The sequence below is a fragment of the Sander lucioperca genome, chromosome 19 (genome assembly GCF_008315115.2).
Source record: "Sander lucioperca isolate FBNREF2018 chromosome 19, SLUC_FBN_1.2, whole genome shotgun sequence".
Lineage (NCBI taxonomy): Eukaryota > Metazoa > Chordata > Actinopteri > Perciformes > Percidae > Sander > Sander lucioperca.
This window is the reverse complement of record NC_050191.1, coordinates 10885171-10903518: the sequence shown is the minus strand read 5'-3', so window position 1 is coordinate 10903518 and position 18348 is coordinate 10885171. Positions and strand designations below refer to the sequence as shown.

Sequence of the window (18348 nt, the reverse complement as noted above, 5' to 3'; positions counted from 1 at the left end):
AAAGCTCTACGGTTTCCACAATTTTAATACTTTTGTATGTTATCCAACGTTCTAAGTGACTTCAGTAGAGATTTAAATTCTATGAGAAAAGGTACAAAATTAGGAGATGAGTTAGAAAATTTCTGCTTGTGAATATAGAATTTTGCATACAGAATAACTAAATTTATTAGATACTCAAGAGCACCATTACCTGAATTATCGTAAACATATGATATCTTTAAGATTAAAGGAGTAGATAAAGTTGGTGGGTTCAAAAAAATGAGACTCCAAATCTGTCCAAAATCTTTTGGAGATTTCACAATCAAAAAAAAGGTGAGATATTGTTTCAATATTCTGTTTACAAAATGTACAGGAAGAGTCAATGTCGGTAAATCTAGCAACAAGGTGATTAGTAGGGTATATGTTATGTAAAATTTTGAGGTGTACTAGCTTTGTTAGAAACACAGTACTTATACAGTAGAAGCCAAGCCTTTGGCACAACTGCATTCTTTCTCTGAAAAATGTGACGAATATGCTTATTGTTACGCCCCAAACCAAAATGACACAAGAATGTTGACATGGGATCCGTCACCAGCACCAGCCAACCAAGTTCAAGTGAAGCCGAGCCCTGCTTACGTCACTGCTTGGGGACATGCCCACTGAGGTTAAAAAAATACATTTCCGCAAAGTTTTGTTACAAGCTGCAGCTTGCCTTGCATTCAATCGCGGTTTATTACAGGCTTACGACTTAAGTTACAAACGTTTATAAAAAAATGTGTGAAGTCAAACCAAACAATTCAGCTCCAACTGAAGACATCGGAGCGGAAAGAGACTGGGCTGCTACCAAAGCGTTTTTTGACAGCCTCAAAACAAACAAGCCAAGACCTGTAAGTATTTCCATGAAAAGTTGTATTACCATAACGTTAAGCTTGTGTCTTAAGCTTCACGTATACGTTCTTGCATACAATTTGTGCCTTCATAAGTGCTAGACAAGCCTAGCATTGTACGCACATTTCATGTTTTCCATCTACTTAACAGCCCAAACCCCAGTATGCTGTCACCATCGCCGTCTCGTCTCGCACCCTCTTCGACATGGTGGCAGAGAGGAAAATCTATGAGGACGAAGGATTAGAGCAGTACGTGGCTTATCAGGTGGAGCATGAAAACGATCCTCTGATGCCAGGAGTTGCTTTCCCCTTCGTCAAGGTAGGCCTGAGTCCCGGTAGTGTTAACCATCTGCAAGTGTCTGCAGGGTGTGGTAGTGCCTGAGATGTATTGCTAAATATCACTGCTGACAGGAAAAACCTGTCAAAAACCTACAGTGGTGTCTGATAATGGACTGCACATCTAGACTCTAGTTTTTGTGTTAAAAACGTAAAGCCTTGTTACACTTCAATCATGTACATACATAAGTCATGTAAAGGCAAGTGTTTGAGTTTTGGCACCATCAGATCCAGTACAATCATAAACCTATATCAAAAAGACACTATTTCTCACCTAATTTTCACACAGCTTAATTATCTGTTTATTCATTATTTTTAATGTCAGATATCATCCACCTCTCATATGATGGAGCTTCCTCACTGACTTGTAAAATTCCTCATTTAAAGCTACATTGTGTAAAAATTACTCCCACCTAGCGGTAAAATTGTACATGACAACCTATTGAATATTATTTTCTAACCCCTCCCATATCCGAGCGCGTTATAACTCCTACGGTGGCCGTATTATTCCAAGAAGTACGACTTTATCTGTGAGTGTTCCTTCCAGTGTAATAATAGTTTCACGTTATTTTGGTACCATTTCATTGCTAACATCAGCTACCCCAAACATATGCAAGCTAATGTTAGAGTATCAGTGCTATTGTTATTCTGTATATTGTACGAGATTAATAGTGTAAGGCAATGTTTACAGCGTAGGAGAGAAGCAACGGAGGTTTGTGTGTTTAATAAATTTCTCTGAGCAGTATGGGACAATGTCAATGAAACCGAAATTAGCTCTTAGTATCTCCATCGTTTACACGCAGCTGTTCTAGCTGTAGCTATGTTACAACTCCATGACGTGAGTTGTCTGCCAGGGAAATCACGACACATATGATTACGTTTATGTTACAAGGTAGACAATCCTTTTTCATCATTGACACAAGGAAAAGTATCCTAGACGTCGTTCTAGCGTTATGCACAACCATGCTATATAGTTAGCCAAGCAACTATAAAACTTTGAATTTACACAAATAGGCAGAATTACCTGTCGAGAAGAAAGCAGGCAACGTCGGTGTCCCTTTTAAAATCCTTGCTCCTTATGAGCTCTTTCCATCTTGGAAAAGCCACTCCAATATTAACTTTGGTCTTGTTGCTTTGCCTGTCGCGTTTAATTCTCTTTTTCACTTCCTTGTCGACTCTGTTACATGTCCTAGATAGGCGCTCCATCTTCAACAGGCTTTCAAATCTGCCGGCAGTCGCTGAGTAATCTTCTCCCCCTCCCTCCCTGGCATTCGTCACGGCACCACTGAGTGTAAAAGCGCGAAACGCGGAGGTATGTCCCTCTTTGGCTAACGTATTTTAAAGATGGAGGGGCAACATGGTATGTGTCGGTACACGATCCGTTCTGCCTGCACGATCCGTTCTGCACATGCGCAAAATGTTCGCGCATGCGCGGTTGTACGAGGATTTACGACACTGCACGATCTGTTCCACGCTTCCGGTCGACAGCCAAGCTAACGTTAGTTTAGCTAACAGCTAATTCGGCTAACTGCTAGCTGAGACAGCATGTAATAACTTTAAAAGACCCTGAAAATAAAACTTGAAAATAAACGTTGACATATATAACAGCTGTTACGTCAGTTCTACTTTACTTGTGCTCATTTAAAATACAATCACTCAATACTTGTCTTTATTGTTATTACTGTGAAGTCTTAATTTAGCTGTAGCCTGCTTTTCCCATTACGTTTGAGTTAACGTTATTTTAGACTGAATCTAGCTGTCAGCTAGCGGTTAGCCGAATTAGCTGTTAGCTAAACTAACGTTAGCTTCCCGGTGGAGGCTAGCCATAGGCTAGCGTGGAACAGATCGTGCAGGTCGTATGGATACGTAAAACAGTATTATCTTGCGCATGTGCAGAACGGATCGTGCAGGCAGAACGGATCGTGTACCGACAGTATGTGCAAAGAATTTCTAATAAGGGAAGAAGTTCCACTCTCTCGTTACTTCCGGCTTCTGAACTGGTTGCAGTTCCACCAGAGTTCCATATAGGGGGCGCTCACAGGCCAGTGCAGAATGAATGGGACTCTATGGAGCATACCCCTCAAAATCCACTTTTCTCAGGATATCATTTTTTGTCTGGTAATTTGAATGTTGCATTTGAAAGGGGAGGCTAAGAAAATACACACTGCTGGGTGTTAGATTTTTTTAAAGTGGCTTTTTTGTTCTAAAAAACCTTTTAAAATGTCAATGACGTCATACACATATACGGCCAGAGATTCTGCTTTACGGCAAGCTTTGAGTCGCTTCCTTTTTTCTCTCGAGGCATCGACAACACAGCTGACAGGTTAGACTCTCCCTGTTAATACACGTGCTAGAAAGAGGTTTGCTAATGTTTTAAAGACCACGCCGAAATATTCACTCTGGCATTCTGGTTCTGCTTCGGATGCCGTCAAGCGGGATCTCCGATCGTAATCTGTCCTTCACTGACCAATCAGCATTCATTAGCAGAATGCTAGCGTGTTATGGGCAACAACGACTCAACCTGTAACAAATCGAAAGGGCATAAGTACTCGTTCATTCAACTTTTGACCTATAACCCATGTTGAACTTGCAAAAACTACAATCAAATCTGAGATTTCTCAACGACAATCAGGCGAAAGAGACAAATTTAGCCGTCTAGCTCCATAGAGTCCCATTCATTTTGCACTGGACCGTGATCACCCCCAGTGGAACTCTGGTGGAACTGCAACCAAAGTAGGTACAATGGGGCTTAATAGGGAGTGGAACGGCTTTCCGTAGACGGGCTTTGGTATGTGTCGGTACACGATCCGTTCTGCCTGCACGATCCGTTCTGCACATGCGCAAAATGTTCGCGCATGCGCGGTTGTACGAGGATTTACGACACTGCACGATCTGTTCCACGCTTCCGGTCGACAGCCAAGCTAACGTTAGTTTAGCTAACAGCTAATTCGGCTAACTGCTAGCTGATTGTAGCGGTCTGCCGTTAGCCTCCACAGGCAAGCTAACGTTAGTTTAGCTAACAGCTAATTCGGCTAACTGCTAGCTGAGACAGCATGTAATAACTTTAAAAGACCCTCAAAATAAAACTTGAAAATAAACGTTGACATATATAACAAACACCTAACATATATAACAGCTGTTACGTCAGTTCTACTTTACTTGTGCTCATTTGAAATACAATCACTCAATACTTGTCTTTATTGTTATTACTGTGAAGTCTTAATTTAGCTGTAGCCTGCTTTTCCCATTACGTTTGAGTTAACGTTATTTTAGACTGAATCTAGCTGTCAGCTAGCGGTTAGCCGAATTAGCTGTTAGCTAAACTAACGTTAGCTTCCCGGTGGAGGCTAGCCATAGGCTACTGTGGAACAGATCGTGCAGGTCGTATGGATACGTAAAACAGTATTATCTTGCGGATAGTGCAGGCAGAACGGATCGTGTACCGACAGTATGTATTCTGAATGATTCTGAATGGCAGATTCTACGCTTACGAGAATACTTTGATTAGTTGGTGGAAGTAATTACACATGAATGAGCACATATGTGTGAAAGAACAAAGGTTTTTTTTGCTAAGAATCAACAAAAAAAATTACACAATGGAGCTTTAAAGACAAACCAATCCAGACTTTCTCCTGCTGCTTAATATGTATAGTGCCGAGACAAAATAAGGAAAATCCCTATCAAAAACTCTGCCTTTGAAACTGCTTTACTTCTTCTTGGAATGCAGTCATGCAAATCATGAAATCACAACATTCTTCAACCAAAACAATTCAACATGGTTAGGATTTTTTGAAGGATGAGGGAGGTGCTAAACTACTGTACATCTTCCTATAATGGTTGATTAAAAATTGTAAATTGTTAAATGTTTGCATGCATTTTTAAAACTATGTCTTTTGCAAAATTACCAGCATAGAAGTTGTAATTTCTTCAAATTGTTGATATACGCTCAGTTGCTGGTTTATCAGGTACACCTAGCTAAAACAAGTAAAGTCTAATACAACAGTCCTGTAATAAATCCTACTTTCATGAAGGTTATAAAGGTTTTATTTAAACAGTTTTAAAGATGTGTTGATTCAACTTTATGGCCATTTGAAATCTTTAATTTGTGGTGCTGTTGAATTTGAAATATGTAAGGCATAACGACATATTGTACACATGAAAAATAAACTTATCAGTGCTCTGTGTGGACAAATGGTCTCAAGGCATCACAAACTACCTCAAACATATCCTCAGCATATCTGTTCTCTAATATCTTGTTACTTATATAGCAGAGCAGGTATACACCGATACCAATATATCCGTGATAAGCTAACATCGTGCCATTTGTCAGCCTGGCCAATTTAGTAGTCTGCTTTAGTCATCTGTGTAATGCATGACCATACAAAGACTTACAAAACGCCCTGATGAAAGTGTTGGTGGTTTATAAAACACATTTCTTTGTTTCAGTGTTGTTTTAATGCCTTGATGTTCTCTTCAACTAAAAGAAATCAATGGTACATTGTTGTAATGTTTGTGTTGTAACCTTGTGTTGAACGCTCTGATGGAACATCCTGGTTTCTGATGTAAAGCAATCCGTCCTCTAACGCAGGCGCTGATGAATGTCAACTCTCGACTGAGGAAGCTCTACCCAGACAGCGAGGAGCTGTTTGACATCGTCTTAATGACTAACAACCATGCCCAGGTTGGAGTGCGCCTCATAAACAGCATTAATCACTACGGTACGCTAAAGCAGACATTGTTAATTGTTTAGCACGGCGGCGGCTCGCCCACTGCAGCAACAGGAATAATCAAGAGCAGCACCGAGTCTCATTACACACTAGAAATGAAGAAGAGCTGTTCTAGTGTAATTAGAGTGGGACTTTTTTCTCCACACATCTCCAACTTGCTTTTATACTTTCAGATTTGACTATAGAGAGATTCTGTATGACCGGAGGGAAAAGTCCTATAGGCTACCTGAAGGCCTACATGACAAACCTTTACCTCTCCAAGGACTCAGAGAAAGTCACAGAGGCCATAGAGGAAGGTAAGTGATATTGCTGTTGGGTTATAACCCTGATTTCTATAACGTTCCTAATATTACTTTCAGCAGCCTCAAGATGTATCTGATATTTACATACTTGCATGGTGACTTGTGTGTGACTCATTCACACTGTTAAGGGAAACCTCGACCCCACGCTGTGCAGGAAGAAGGAGCTGGTTGAAGACGGCGTGTGATTTATGGCTCCCTGTCGTTTAAATACACACAAAACAAACAGATATGAAACACTGACATTCAAATGTGATGTGTGTTTAACAGAAAATGTTCGCTTATCAAGTAAAATTGCTAAACATTTGCCGGTTCTTGCATCGCAATTTTGAGGATTTACTGCTTTTATCTGTACAGTTTGTATCTATGTTTTTGCCTGTTGGTTGTTCAAAACAAGGTATTTCTAGACATCACTTTTGGCTCTGACAAATTGTGATGGGAATTTTTTTAATAAATTTTATACATTTTACAATTTATAATTTTACATTTTATATAGTCATCACAGAAGGAGGCATATGTTAGATTCTATTTCCATACTAACAAATCTTAAAAAAATTCCACTTGTTCCAAAAAGAAAGATAGTGCGTCAGTAATGTGAAGACTTCAGTGTTACATCTATAACTGATTCCCAAACAAAGCAGTGTCTTTTGGGTAGGAAATAAGAAATCTTTCAGAATCTTCCTTTTTAATGTCGTGGTAGCTGTGGTACCGCGTTGGCTGAACTGTGTAGATATAACATTTGAATGTCTTCATTGAAGGAGACAGAGGTATCAATAATCAAACCTAACATGGCAGTTAAAACATTGTTAATAAAATAGGAAGTTGAAGAAGCCTGCCACTGTGAGGTATCACATTTTCTCCATTAAACATAGCGATGGATGCACATTCCAAAAAGCATATTTGTAACCAACCCTCCCCTCCTTCAGGCATTGCTGCAGCCACAATGTTCATGACACAAACGGAGACTTTGAGCGAAACTCAGCTGAGAGTGGCGTTTGATGGCGACGCCGTCCTCTTCTCGGACGAGTCCGAGATAATCGTGAAGCAACACGGCCTGGACACTTTCTTTGAGCACGAGAAGGAGTTTGAGAACAAACCTCTCGCTCAGGTAACGGATGCTTGTGTCTATGTACTTCAAGATGACTATGTGCAGACTGTATATCCAGAATAGGCTGTATACAAAATAGCCTTATATTGATCTTTATGTTTTTTAAGGAAGTTGTGTTATCTAGTGTTGATCCTTCCTCTCTAATCGCAGCTACAGAAACATTCTTTCGAAATCATATAGAATTTTTTTCGGATTGTTGAGAGTTTTCTTTTTTAGTTACATCTTCATAGTATACTGTAGATCTAGTGTTTCACTCTGCCATTCACATTCTTAACCCTCCTGTTTTCCTCGGGTCAAGTTTGCCCCGTTTTCAAAGTTTTTTATATCAGAAATATGGGTTTCTTTCAACAAAAATGTGCCCAAAAATAACATGGATGGTTTCATAAAACGCTCTTCGCAAGTACAATTAAAATGTTTTTAAAAAATGAAAGAAAAGAAAATGACAAAAGCGAGAAAAAGCATTTAAAGCCTTGAAAACGGCATTAAAAAAGCATCAAACAAGGCGATAAAAATGTTTTTAAAAGCTGATTTTCAGTTTTGACCGGGGAGGACAACACGAGGGTTAAACAAGTTCCTCAGTCTGGGTTTCAGTAGATTGTAGTAATGTATTCATTGTGCTCCGATGGCTGAATTGCTATTTCGCTAGCTTTTCAACCTTGACAAGAATAAACCCAAAATAAATAGAAAGTACTGCCGATCATTGTTTTCCATCCAAATGTATCTCCCTTTAGTTGATCAAGTCCTAATAGATTCCCCAGGGGGACTCGTCTAATATGAATTGTTTAGCTTTTTTTATGCAGATATATACAACAGCATAAAACCAGATTACAAATAAAACCCATGTGATAGGAGAGGTCAAGAAGTTAGAGACTTATGGACCTCCACAATTTACAGTAAATATTAACAATAAATAAAACACGATTCAGCGAAATACAAAGAAATTGATCACACTAAGAAGCAAACAAACTGAACCGAAGAGTTCACCAAATCTGTTGGCTGTTACAACAACACCTGTATGGGTGATACAAGGCTCTGGAAAATGTCTGCAGAGTTGAGGAACTTGCTCTACTGGCTGTAAGTTTTAAATCAACTGGGGCTTCCTTTTTGTCCATGTGTGCCCTTTTGTGTGTTTGTGCATTACGTTCCTCTTCCCTCTATTTACCTGTGTTCCTTATTATTAAAACTGTTTGAATTAACTCAATTCTTTGGCTCTTTCAGGGTCCCTTAAAGTGTTTCCTGGAGGCTCTGGGGAAGCTCCAGAGAAAATTCTACGCCAAGAACGAGCGCATGAACTGTCCCATCCGAACCTACCTGGTGACGGCCCGCAGTGCTGCCAGCTCCGGGGCTCGCGTCCTGAAGACTCTCCGCAGCTGGGGCCTGGAGATCGATGAGGCTCTCTTCCTGGCCGGGGCTCCTAAAGGGCCCCTGCTGCAGAAAATAAAACCGCACATCTACTTTGACGACCAGATGTTTCACATTCAGGGGGCCAATGAAATGGGCACCATATCTGCTCACGTCCCCTACGGGATCGGACAGAAGTACCACAAGGGGAAACTCATCGAGCAGCCTGCAAAAAAGGAATAACCTAAAAATGGTTGCAAAATGAAATATGCACCACATTGTCACCTGCGTATAATGAGATTCAGGAAATGTCTCTGTTAAAAGAATAACAGAATTTATGGAGAAATTAGCAAATTAATTGGTAATATTTTCTGCGAAATTTTTTGGGATATTATAAAATATTTTCTACTGTTTTCTTTAGGCTAGCTAGAGTATTATTGATGAGTGGTGGAATGTATTTTCAGAGTTACGCTAGACGCCACACACTATTTCACTTGATACTGTTCTGGAAGAGAAACACCAGATTCATCTAACTGTTTTGAGATTACTTTTCTTGTTTACGTTTGAGTTTGTCATTTTCTTTACACTTTTATAGGATAAACACATTTATTTTATTTATCTTGGTTTTGGCTATTGACCCTTGGTATATTCAGTGTTACCAAGGTGGGAGAATGTATCTGCTGTAGTAGTAGTTTTTTTTTTTTTCGGCTTTGGCTCTTTCATAGACTTAAAATTCACCAGCCAGTTTGAAACTAAAAATTTCCAACGTTTTTGGGATTGACTTTGCACATTTAATGGGACATACTGATATCAGCAATTAGTTTTAAAGGGACATTTATAAGAGTAGAATGTCTATGGCTTACAAGGAACAGTGATGCTGTTTTTCTTTGTTACTGTTTTTGCTGTTGATGTGCACAAACTATAAAACTTTTTATAGTTTTCCTCCAACTTTTAAACTAATGTTCTGCAAGTTGTTTACACTTTTCAAGTGTCTGGATATCAGTCAGGCAGCACACTGTAACTACACTTTTCTATCACATTATAGTGTTTTTATATAGGACTGACTACATGTACTGTAAATGTTTGCAGATTGCATTTTATGTATTTCATGTTGCAAAAATATGTAATTGTTTTCAGAACTAAATGTCGTCAAGGAGTTCTCCAGTAACACTTGTTTGTACATTTTTATATCGTGTGCTAAAGTTTCTCAGTGCCGGATCATGCAATTTTTTGCATTCATTGTACTTAAGTACACAATAACATGATGTTTGCACCAATTCACTTTTCTATAATCTGATTACTAGCTTGCTTTTAAGCGTTGAGTGCAGAGGAGTAAAGGAATGTGGAGGAATCCCAGTGGCTTGTCTTCTTCATTTTTTTGTTGAAAGTAGTTAAGTACATTTACTTTAATACACTTTCAAAATAATGTACTTTATTTGATTATGGCAATTGTATTCTACTTGATACTTCTACTTCACTACATTTCAGAGAGAAATATACTTTTTAATGCTTTAAACTGCTTGCTTGCAAACTCGTGTTTGGTGAGGAGTCACTTCCCTGTGAAAGTAAATTTGAAAGATCAAACTTCAGAAGCTTATCTTGGGGTGGATCTGTCCTTATTACCAGTGGTGAATGAAGTATTCAGATCTTTTACTAACTACATGTGTTTTATGTGCAAAAATCTTAGTTTGTAAATCAACTAGTAACTAAAGCTGTTAGATTAATGTAGTGGAGTAAAAAGATTTACAAGATTATGTACAAGATTTCTCTCTGAAATGTAGTGGAGTAGAAGTAGAAAGTGGCATGAAAAGTGAAAAGTCAAGTAAAGTACAAGTACCTCAAATGCGTACTTCAGTACAGTACTTGAGTAAATGTACTTAGTCACATTCCACCACTGCTGTCAATAAACCTCAATGTGTTCCTCAGTGTCAGTCCAACCTCAGCTGATGAAGATCGACTCTCATCTTGTACGTGATGAAAGAAGCCACAAGGGGGAGCTCCTGTTTAACTAGATTGGGATTTTCCAGACAGGAGGACCAACCGAGGAAGCCCCATTTTTTGTGTAGGCTATACGTTTTATATATTCTACAAGTATATAGTCTACAGAAGAATGGAAAAGAGGGGGAGAAGACCGTTTTATACGGTGGCCGACAGGGGCAAACGCCCTGCAACTTAAGAAAACACATACAAATAGACAAAACACAAGCAAATTAAGAAAACAACTTAATTAATTTGACAACACGTGCAGCATTCAGCAAACGCGCTGCAAATACACACAACACAACCAAATACATAAACGCACTGCAAATAAAAAGAAAAGCACACAAACCCAGAAAAAAGAAGCGATGCAAAAAGAAAAACAACTTCATTAATTTGACAACACATGCACAGCATTCAGCAAACAAATACACACAACACAACCAAATACACAAACGCGCTGCAAATAAAAAACGATGCAAAAAGAAAAGCACACAAACCCTGAAAACAAATGCAACAAAAAAAACCATAGACTGTATATAAGAATGGACCAACACATCCCGTTGCTCTGGACGGAGACCAGTGAAGGATATTAGAAGCACTTGACTGGAGAACTTCCGTTGTGTAATCTGGATGCAGCGTTTTTTTGTCATAGTAAAAAGAGAACTCCCGTCTCATGCCCTCCCGTCCATAGACTGTGTATTAAATTCATATTATTATTATTAATAACATAGCCTAATATAATATATTATTAATATACAGCCTACACTCCCGTCTCATGCCCTCCCGGCTGGTGCCGTCCCGAGCTTCGACTTTTCAAAACAAAAGCTGGTGTCTGGTCCCTATGTCTTCATACTTTGGTGTTTTGGATGTTTTTGAACTAAACAGTACGGCAATCATGCTAATGAATACAATAACTTTTTCAGCAGATGTCTTACTTACAACATGTTGGAGTTAGCAAAGCAGTTTTGTGTTTATATGTGCGGGCGGGATTTATTCAGTTTGATAAATCCCACGGTAAATTAGCTGGTTTACTAACAGGGAGGGACTAGAAATCCTGTCTGTTTTTTGTATTTCAAGAGCAAATTGCTCCACAATATGAATACAGATTGATCACTTATTTTGTGACCCCCATGGGGTTGAAAATCCAGCTGTTCCACTAGTTGCTCTAGAGGTCTGGAGAACTTCCGTTGTGTAATCTGGATGCCGTGTTTTTTTTGTTGCATTTGTTTTCTGGGTTTGCGTGCTTTTCTTTTTGCATCGTTTTTTATTTGCAGCGCGTTTGTGTATTTGGTTGTGTTGTGTGTATTTGCAGCGCGTTTGCTGAATGCTGTGCATGTGTTGTCAAATTAATGAAGTTGTTTTTCTTTTTGCATCGCTTCTTTTTTCTGGGTTTGTGTGCTTTTCTTTTTGCATCGTTTTTTATTTGCAGCGCATTTATGTATTTGGTTGTGTTGTGTGTATTTGCAGTGAGTTTGCTGAATGCTGAAGTTGTTTTCGCCTATATTTCCTCTTTTTTTAATAACTGAGCTCCCACTCGGCCTATTTTTCCAGGTACCAAAACATCACTGCAAAGCACAGCAAGAATAAAATGCAAATCACTCTGCATTCACTGAACTAACATTAGGCCTAATTGGAAGTTAATGAGCTATCCTGCGGTCCCAGATATATTCATAATATGATATTATTAATATCTGAGGTTTATGCTTCTTGGACTAAAATAGTCAAGTCAAGCCCATTTAAAACCAACCTAGTGCTGTGCAAAGTTAAGTTATAAAAACAAAGGAAGACAATACAAATGTACTATAGACTATAGACACAATGAACATCATACAAACAAACACACTTCTATACAAATGTCCCTAAACTAAATCATACGCCAAAGAATACAAATGTGTTTTAAGACTAGACTTAAAGATCTCGGCAGTAGAGGAGGACCTAATATGAATGGGAAGTTTGTTCCAGAGTCTCGGGGCCACAACGGAGAAAGGCACGATCACCCTTTGTTTTCATCCGAGACTGTGGAATAGCTAAAAGGAACTGATCAGCAATATATAAAGGGGCCAATCCATGTAATGCCTTGAAAACAAGTAACATTACCTTAAAATCGATTCTATATTTGACCGGTAACCAGTGAAGAGAATTAAGTCAATAGATATGATCCCTCCTTCTGGTACCAGTCAACAATCTAGCAGCCGCATTCTGGACAAGCTGCAGGCGTGATAAAGATGATTGGCAACTCCCAGAATACAAGGAATTGCAGTAGTCAATACGAGACGAAATAAGAGCATGAATCTCCAAGTCCTTACGACAGAGGAAGGATTTTAGTTTAGCAATAGTCCTGAGATGAAAAAAAGCTACATTTGACAACAGAACTAATTTGTTTGTCAAATTGTAATGCTGGGTCAAAGATTAACCTAGATTTCTGGCAAAATAATATCACATTTTATAAAACAGTTTTAAAAAAATAATTTCATGCAGCAGAATTCCCGCATTCGTCTTCCTTGTCAAATATATATAATATAAAATATTTATAAATAATAATACATTTTAATATAATAATAAAATGAAAAAAAAAAATAAAAATATAGAAGTTTCATTTCTTTTTCCAAGTTTCTTTCGCCATGCAAAGTCTATGGGAAAAGTCTTTCTGGGCCAGAGGGGGGCAGTTCAACCGTTGGCCGCTAAGCCACTAAAACCAGTCGTCTACATTGCCCACAATGCAACTGAAACGGCTCAGAGATTCTGGTGTTTTGGTTTTATGCTAGCCGCAAGGAGAAATCATGGACTTATTATTAACGGGAGAGATAAGGAGCGGGCTACAGAGGTCTGGTAAGCGCACTTCTTTCTAACTCCACACGTCCATATTTGTTTGCTTTTAAACTTGTAGACTTTAGCCCCAACCCATGCTGACTCAACTGACATCATATGAGTCAATTTATCATGTCTGGCTCAGCTCCTGCTGGAGCCACAGACGCATTCTCCTAATACATCCATGCACAGACGGCTTTACACAACTTTTTCACATATAGCTAGAGTAACTGTAAGTACTCCCCAAGTTCCCCCTTTCAGGTAAAAACCAATTACCAATTAGCAAAATATACTTAGGCTAAAGCATCAAAAGTAAAAGTACACAATGCAGAAAAGTGTTGTTACAGGATTAAATGTCAGATTAGTGGATTTTCCCTGCTGTTGTGTAGTTAAGTATTTAATTTTACATGCTAGATGAGGTGGAGCTAATTCAACAATTGTATATACTGTTTGGTATATGATCTTATAAAATATTATACATTATTCAAATGTATCATATTTTATAAGATCATATGTGGAGGTTCTTTACTTGAGTATTTCCATTGTATACTTCTACACTCCACTACATTTCAGAAGAGAAATATTGTACTTTTTACTTCACCACTATACATTCATGATGTGACATTTATTTGATTTTACTTCGAAAAACATATGAGCTTTTAAAATACGTTCAAGTCATAAATTAACAGTTTGGCTTGTGACCTCAAAAGCAGTGTCTATTTGGGCCCCCTTGAAACGTTAAAAGTAACTATATCTATCATAAATGTAGTGTGTCAACATTACAATATTTCCCTCGGGCATGTGGTGGATTAGAAATATGAAGTGATAAAATACCTCAAAGTTTTATTTAAGTACAGTACTTGAGCTAAAATCAACCACTGCATTCTGGGTATACAGGAGGGACAGATTTTTGGGATTGCCTTGCCTTCTTTATTCTATTTAACTTGTGTAATTTGTATTGGTGAAATGTTTGGATTTAGCAACTTGATTTTTTAACAATGCTTGTATTGATTTTTCATTGCAATTACAACTTTTAACAAGTATATTACTGTTGTATTTATTTAATTTAACAGGAGTTGTGTATGTCTGCATCAGCCAATTATATTGGAGTATCTTTACAGTTTGCTGTTTATTTCTGAGATGCGTCACAGGTTTTTTCCCCCAATCTTTTAGCAACAGGCACTTTAAACAATTTGGTCACTATAGTAATGGCAGTGGATATTGTTTCCTGCCTCGAGACTATGATGAGGAGAAGCTTGTTGGGCTTAAAGCTTAATGCTATAGGGGCAGGATTTATTATATTTTTATGATATTTTTCTACAGTTGAGTTATTCATCTTGTCAGTAGAGTATCTTTACAGCGAGGCACGTTTTTGTCAGGCAGCAGAGTGTGTGTATGCATCCCTGAGAGCCGGGACCAACTGGCTGTTGCCATGGATACTGGGTGCTGACACCAGAAGAACTGTGTAGGCTTGTTGAAGATATAATTAATAACAAAGGCTTAGAGGCAAAGGTAGCATGGGACTCAGTATGAGAAACCTCATCACAGAGTTACTATAATTGGCACCCTTTCTGTGTGTGTGTGTGTGTGTGTGTGTGTGTGTGTGTGTGTGTGTGAGAGAGAGAGAGAGAGAGAGAGAGAGAGAGAGAGAGAGAGAGAGAGAGAGAGAGAGAGAGAGAGGACGGACGCCACAAGAAAAGTTACCGAAACATAAGCGTGGAAACAGTACTCTCATACTCTGCTGCTGCATTTATCTTCTTGACAAGCAATTTGCTCTAAATATGTTTCCTTGGTTGGCGGCCAGAAACTTGTAGGTAGATGTTTTGTGAAAGGAATTTATGTGGGCCAACATTACCTTGGTGGGTGTCTGGATACATGCATACTGAATATCTTGGGAACATTTATTAAATGTAAATTGATATCTTTTTAATAAACTGTAGCTTTACACATGGATGTACATAAGCTTTGTCAATTGTTCACATGGAGGACAGGCTCAGGTTGTTTTTAGTCATGCTGGTGGCGTGACTCTATGGCACTATTGGTTTGTTCTTCCACCACTTCCATCCATACTGAAATATCTCAACAACTTTTAGCGCCACATAACATTTTCGGTTTAGTGAAATGTCTCAACAACTGAAATACAACAGATATACACTGTGTCCAGGATGATATGTTGTCAACTATTGGATGAATTGCCATGAAATATGGTGCAGGCAAACATGTTCCCCTCAGGATGAATTGTAATAACTGTGGTAACTTTATTTATGACCCCTCTTGCAGGGCTGGGCCCCCCTCATATTAATTAATTATTTATGTTTTTAATGCCTTAATGCCTACATGTTTTTAGCTTTTTGTCTTCAGGTTGTTATTGTGTTGTAATTGTTGGAGCTTGTATTGCAAGACAAATTTCTGTGTCTACATCTATCTATCTATCTATCTATCTATCTATCTATCTATCTATCTATCTATCTTAGCATGCTGACGTTAGCCCTGAAGGACTGTTGTGTTAGACTGCATTAGTTTAAGCTAGGTGTACCTGGACTGCACTTCCCAGAAAGCACAGAGAAGCTACTACCATGATGTCGTTTTCTGTTGAGTTTCTGTTGTTGAAGTTAGGGATTTCTGTAGGTGGCGCTTACTTCTTTATCTGTTCAATCATAAAGTCTGTCAACAGTCAACACTCGTGTGATAACAACTCAGTGAATCTGATGCACGATGCTACAGTGACCATTTGCTGTGTGACTGAGTTGGTGGAGCACACACTCAGTGATATGACAGGCTCTGTTGACAGAAAACTGTGGTATGATAATGACATGTATTGAGGTCAGTTGGTCCCTCTCTCGAGTAGCACATCCTTATAGAAATATTATCCTGGGTACATCCACTCCAAACCAACAAGAAGTAAAGCCATACTGTAGATTAAAGTGTTGTAAATCTACAGTAGAGTTGAGATTCCTGAAGTATTTTATCCAGCACAGAGCTGTTGGTTGATGCTTTGTAAAGATTGAACTGGTTTTGTCTGTTCAAATAGGCTTCCTGTTTGAAACAGATGCTCATCGCCCTTGTGGTATGCATTATGTGCTTCTGTAATTGCCGTCTGACTGATGTTATTGCACACCTTACTGTGTGTTCTGCAGGGATCCCAGGAAATCTCTCTACACCTCCAGAATGAGCTGGCCTTTATTCAATTTATCCCATTCTCATTTGATTGCACAGTGTGGTTCTCTGAAAGCGACCCCACAGGTCATTGACAAGACAGTGTCTCTGCATGAGATGGATTACTGATGCTGCATCTGATGAGACGCTGTTTCCTCATCTTGGCTTTTCACAGGTGCACCTGTTAGCCGTTATTGACAGGCTCGGCTAAGGTACGAGACACAGTTAGTAAGCTCCATACCCGAATATCCAATATGCAGACCTAAAGATGGAAACAGGTTAAGTGATTCTCTGAAAATGCTTTAAACAGCGAGCAGCAGAGAGAGGCAGTGTTCCTGCTGATAGCATGTTACTTTAAGTTTAAGGTCTGGCATTCTGGTCTGCTCATTTAAGCTATTCATTCACTGACACATTATATCAGTTTTGTAGGGTAAAAACAATAAATGGCGCAGAGTGGAACTAGAAAATTACTTTTTCTTCCAGTGTTTTAGATTTATCTGCCCTGTGTGGAAGGGATCGGCCTGCTCTCTGTCACTGCCATCTTTAATATATATTCCATGCTAGGTTTTTTTTGCTGTAATTCATCCACAAGTTAAAGTGGCTTTGGTCATTTTGAGGAGCATCAAACTGACCTCCTGTCTGTCCAGTGTTTAGCATGATCTGTGTTGACAGTTGAGAGAGCTGATCTGATGAGAAGGGCAGGCCGAGTAGAGACAAAACACACTGCCATAGTAACAGCTGAGCGGCCATACTTCTTCATGGCCAGAGCTGATCAGCTGTGGCATTAAGTCTGCTCTGCAGGCTTAGTAAGGGACGTAGAAACTGTGGCTCCTGCAGAGGCTCAGCCCAGACAGGCAGGGACACAACTAGCTAGTGAGGGAAATCTCAACACAACCACTGAGCAAGCAAGCATCACCAATTATCTCCACCTCTGCGCTTGTAGCAGGAATACATTTCAGCACCATTACCTCTGGGCAGCCATAGGCTGACAGTCTCTCCCGTCAGGGTGATAGTTCTAAATTGGCTCCCACCCCTCTCCTCCTCCTGAGATTGAAAAGAGATTATTAAAGACATTCATCATAGAAGAGACCTGGGCCTGTCTGGAAAGTCTGAAAATGGTAAGAAATGGCAGCACAATGGAGAGGCCAAGAACGGAAACAGGATGGAGTGGAGACAAAATGATATAGAGATACTGTATGTCTTTGTGCTGAAGGCTTGGTGCTCCTCCCTGGTACCAGACAGGGTGGCCCCTTGGGTGTCCTGTGAGCTGGCTGGGCTAAAGCAGCCGGGGTGTGGGGCCCAAGTCTAGAGGAACGCATGCGCACAGCAGGCCACCCAGTCATGGCTCAAACCTATGCGGCGATAATGATAACCCTGGGGACGGAAACAGTCTGGCTCCTGCATGACAAGATACTATACAGTATATTAACGCTGTCTGATCCAAGTGAAAGACTCTGTGAAAGACTGTAGGTAGGTAGGACAAGTTGAAGGTCTCCTCTGTGGTCTTACGCTCAGAAATCTAAATAGATCATAATTGCTTGGAATGTTAAATAGATTACGGTTAATACATCTTTGCAGTGTTTTTTTTGTGGTGGAATAATGGAAGACTATTATTCATTGTTACACATATCACAAGTTGAAATGCTAAATGTTGCACTTGGTAGTTTCTCCTGTTGCATATTCTAGAAGACTAACAAGCCTGCAATTTCCAGTCCATATTGTGTACA

At 39.3% G+C, this 18348-nt stretch overlaps 1 protein-coding gene across 1 annotated transcript; it reads left to right on the top strand.

The window, feature by feature from the left end:
• Window positions 1-588: 588 nt before the first annotated feature.
• On the top strand, window positions 589-10033 carry LOC116065959 (cytosolic 5'-nucleotidase 1A-like). The gene is made up of 6 exons (XM_031321640.2): window positions 589-866; window positions 1018-1185; window positions 5791-5920; window positions 6103-6225; window positions 7155-7336; window positions 8555-10033. Exons 1-6 carry the CDS (start codon window positions 753-755, stop codon window positions 8918-8920), a joined length of 1083 nt encoding a protein of 360 aa, XP_031177500.1. The 5' UTR covers window positions 589-752; the 3' UTR covers window positions 8921-10033.
• Window positions 10034-18348: the final 8315 nt, after the last annotated feature.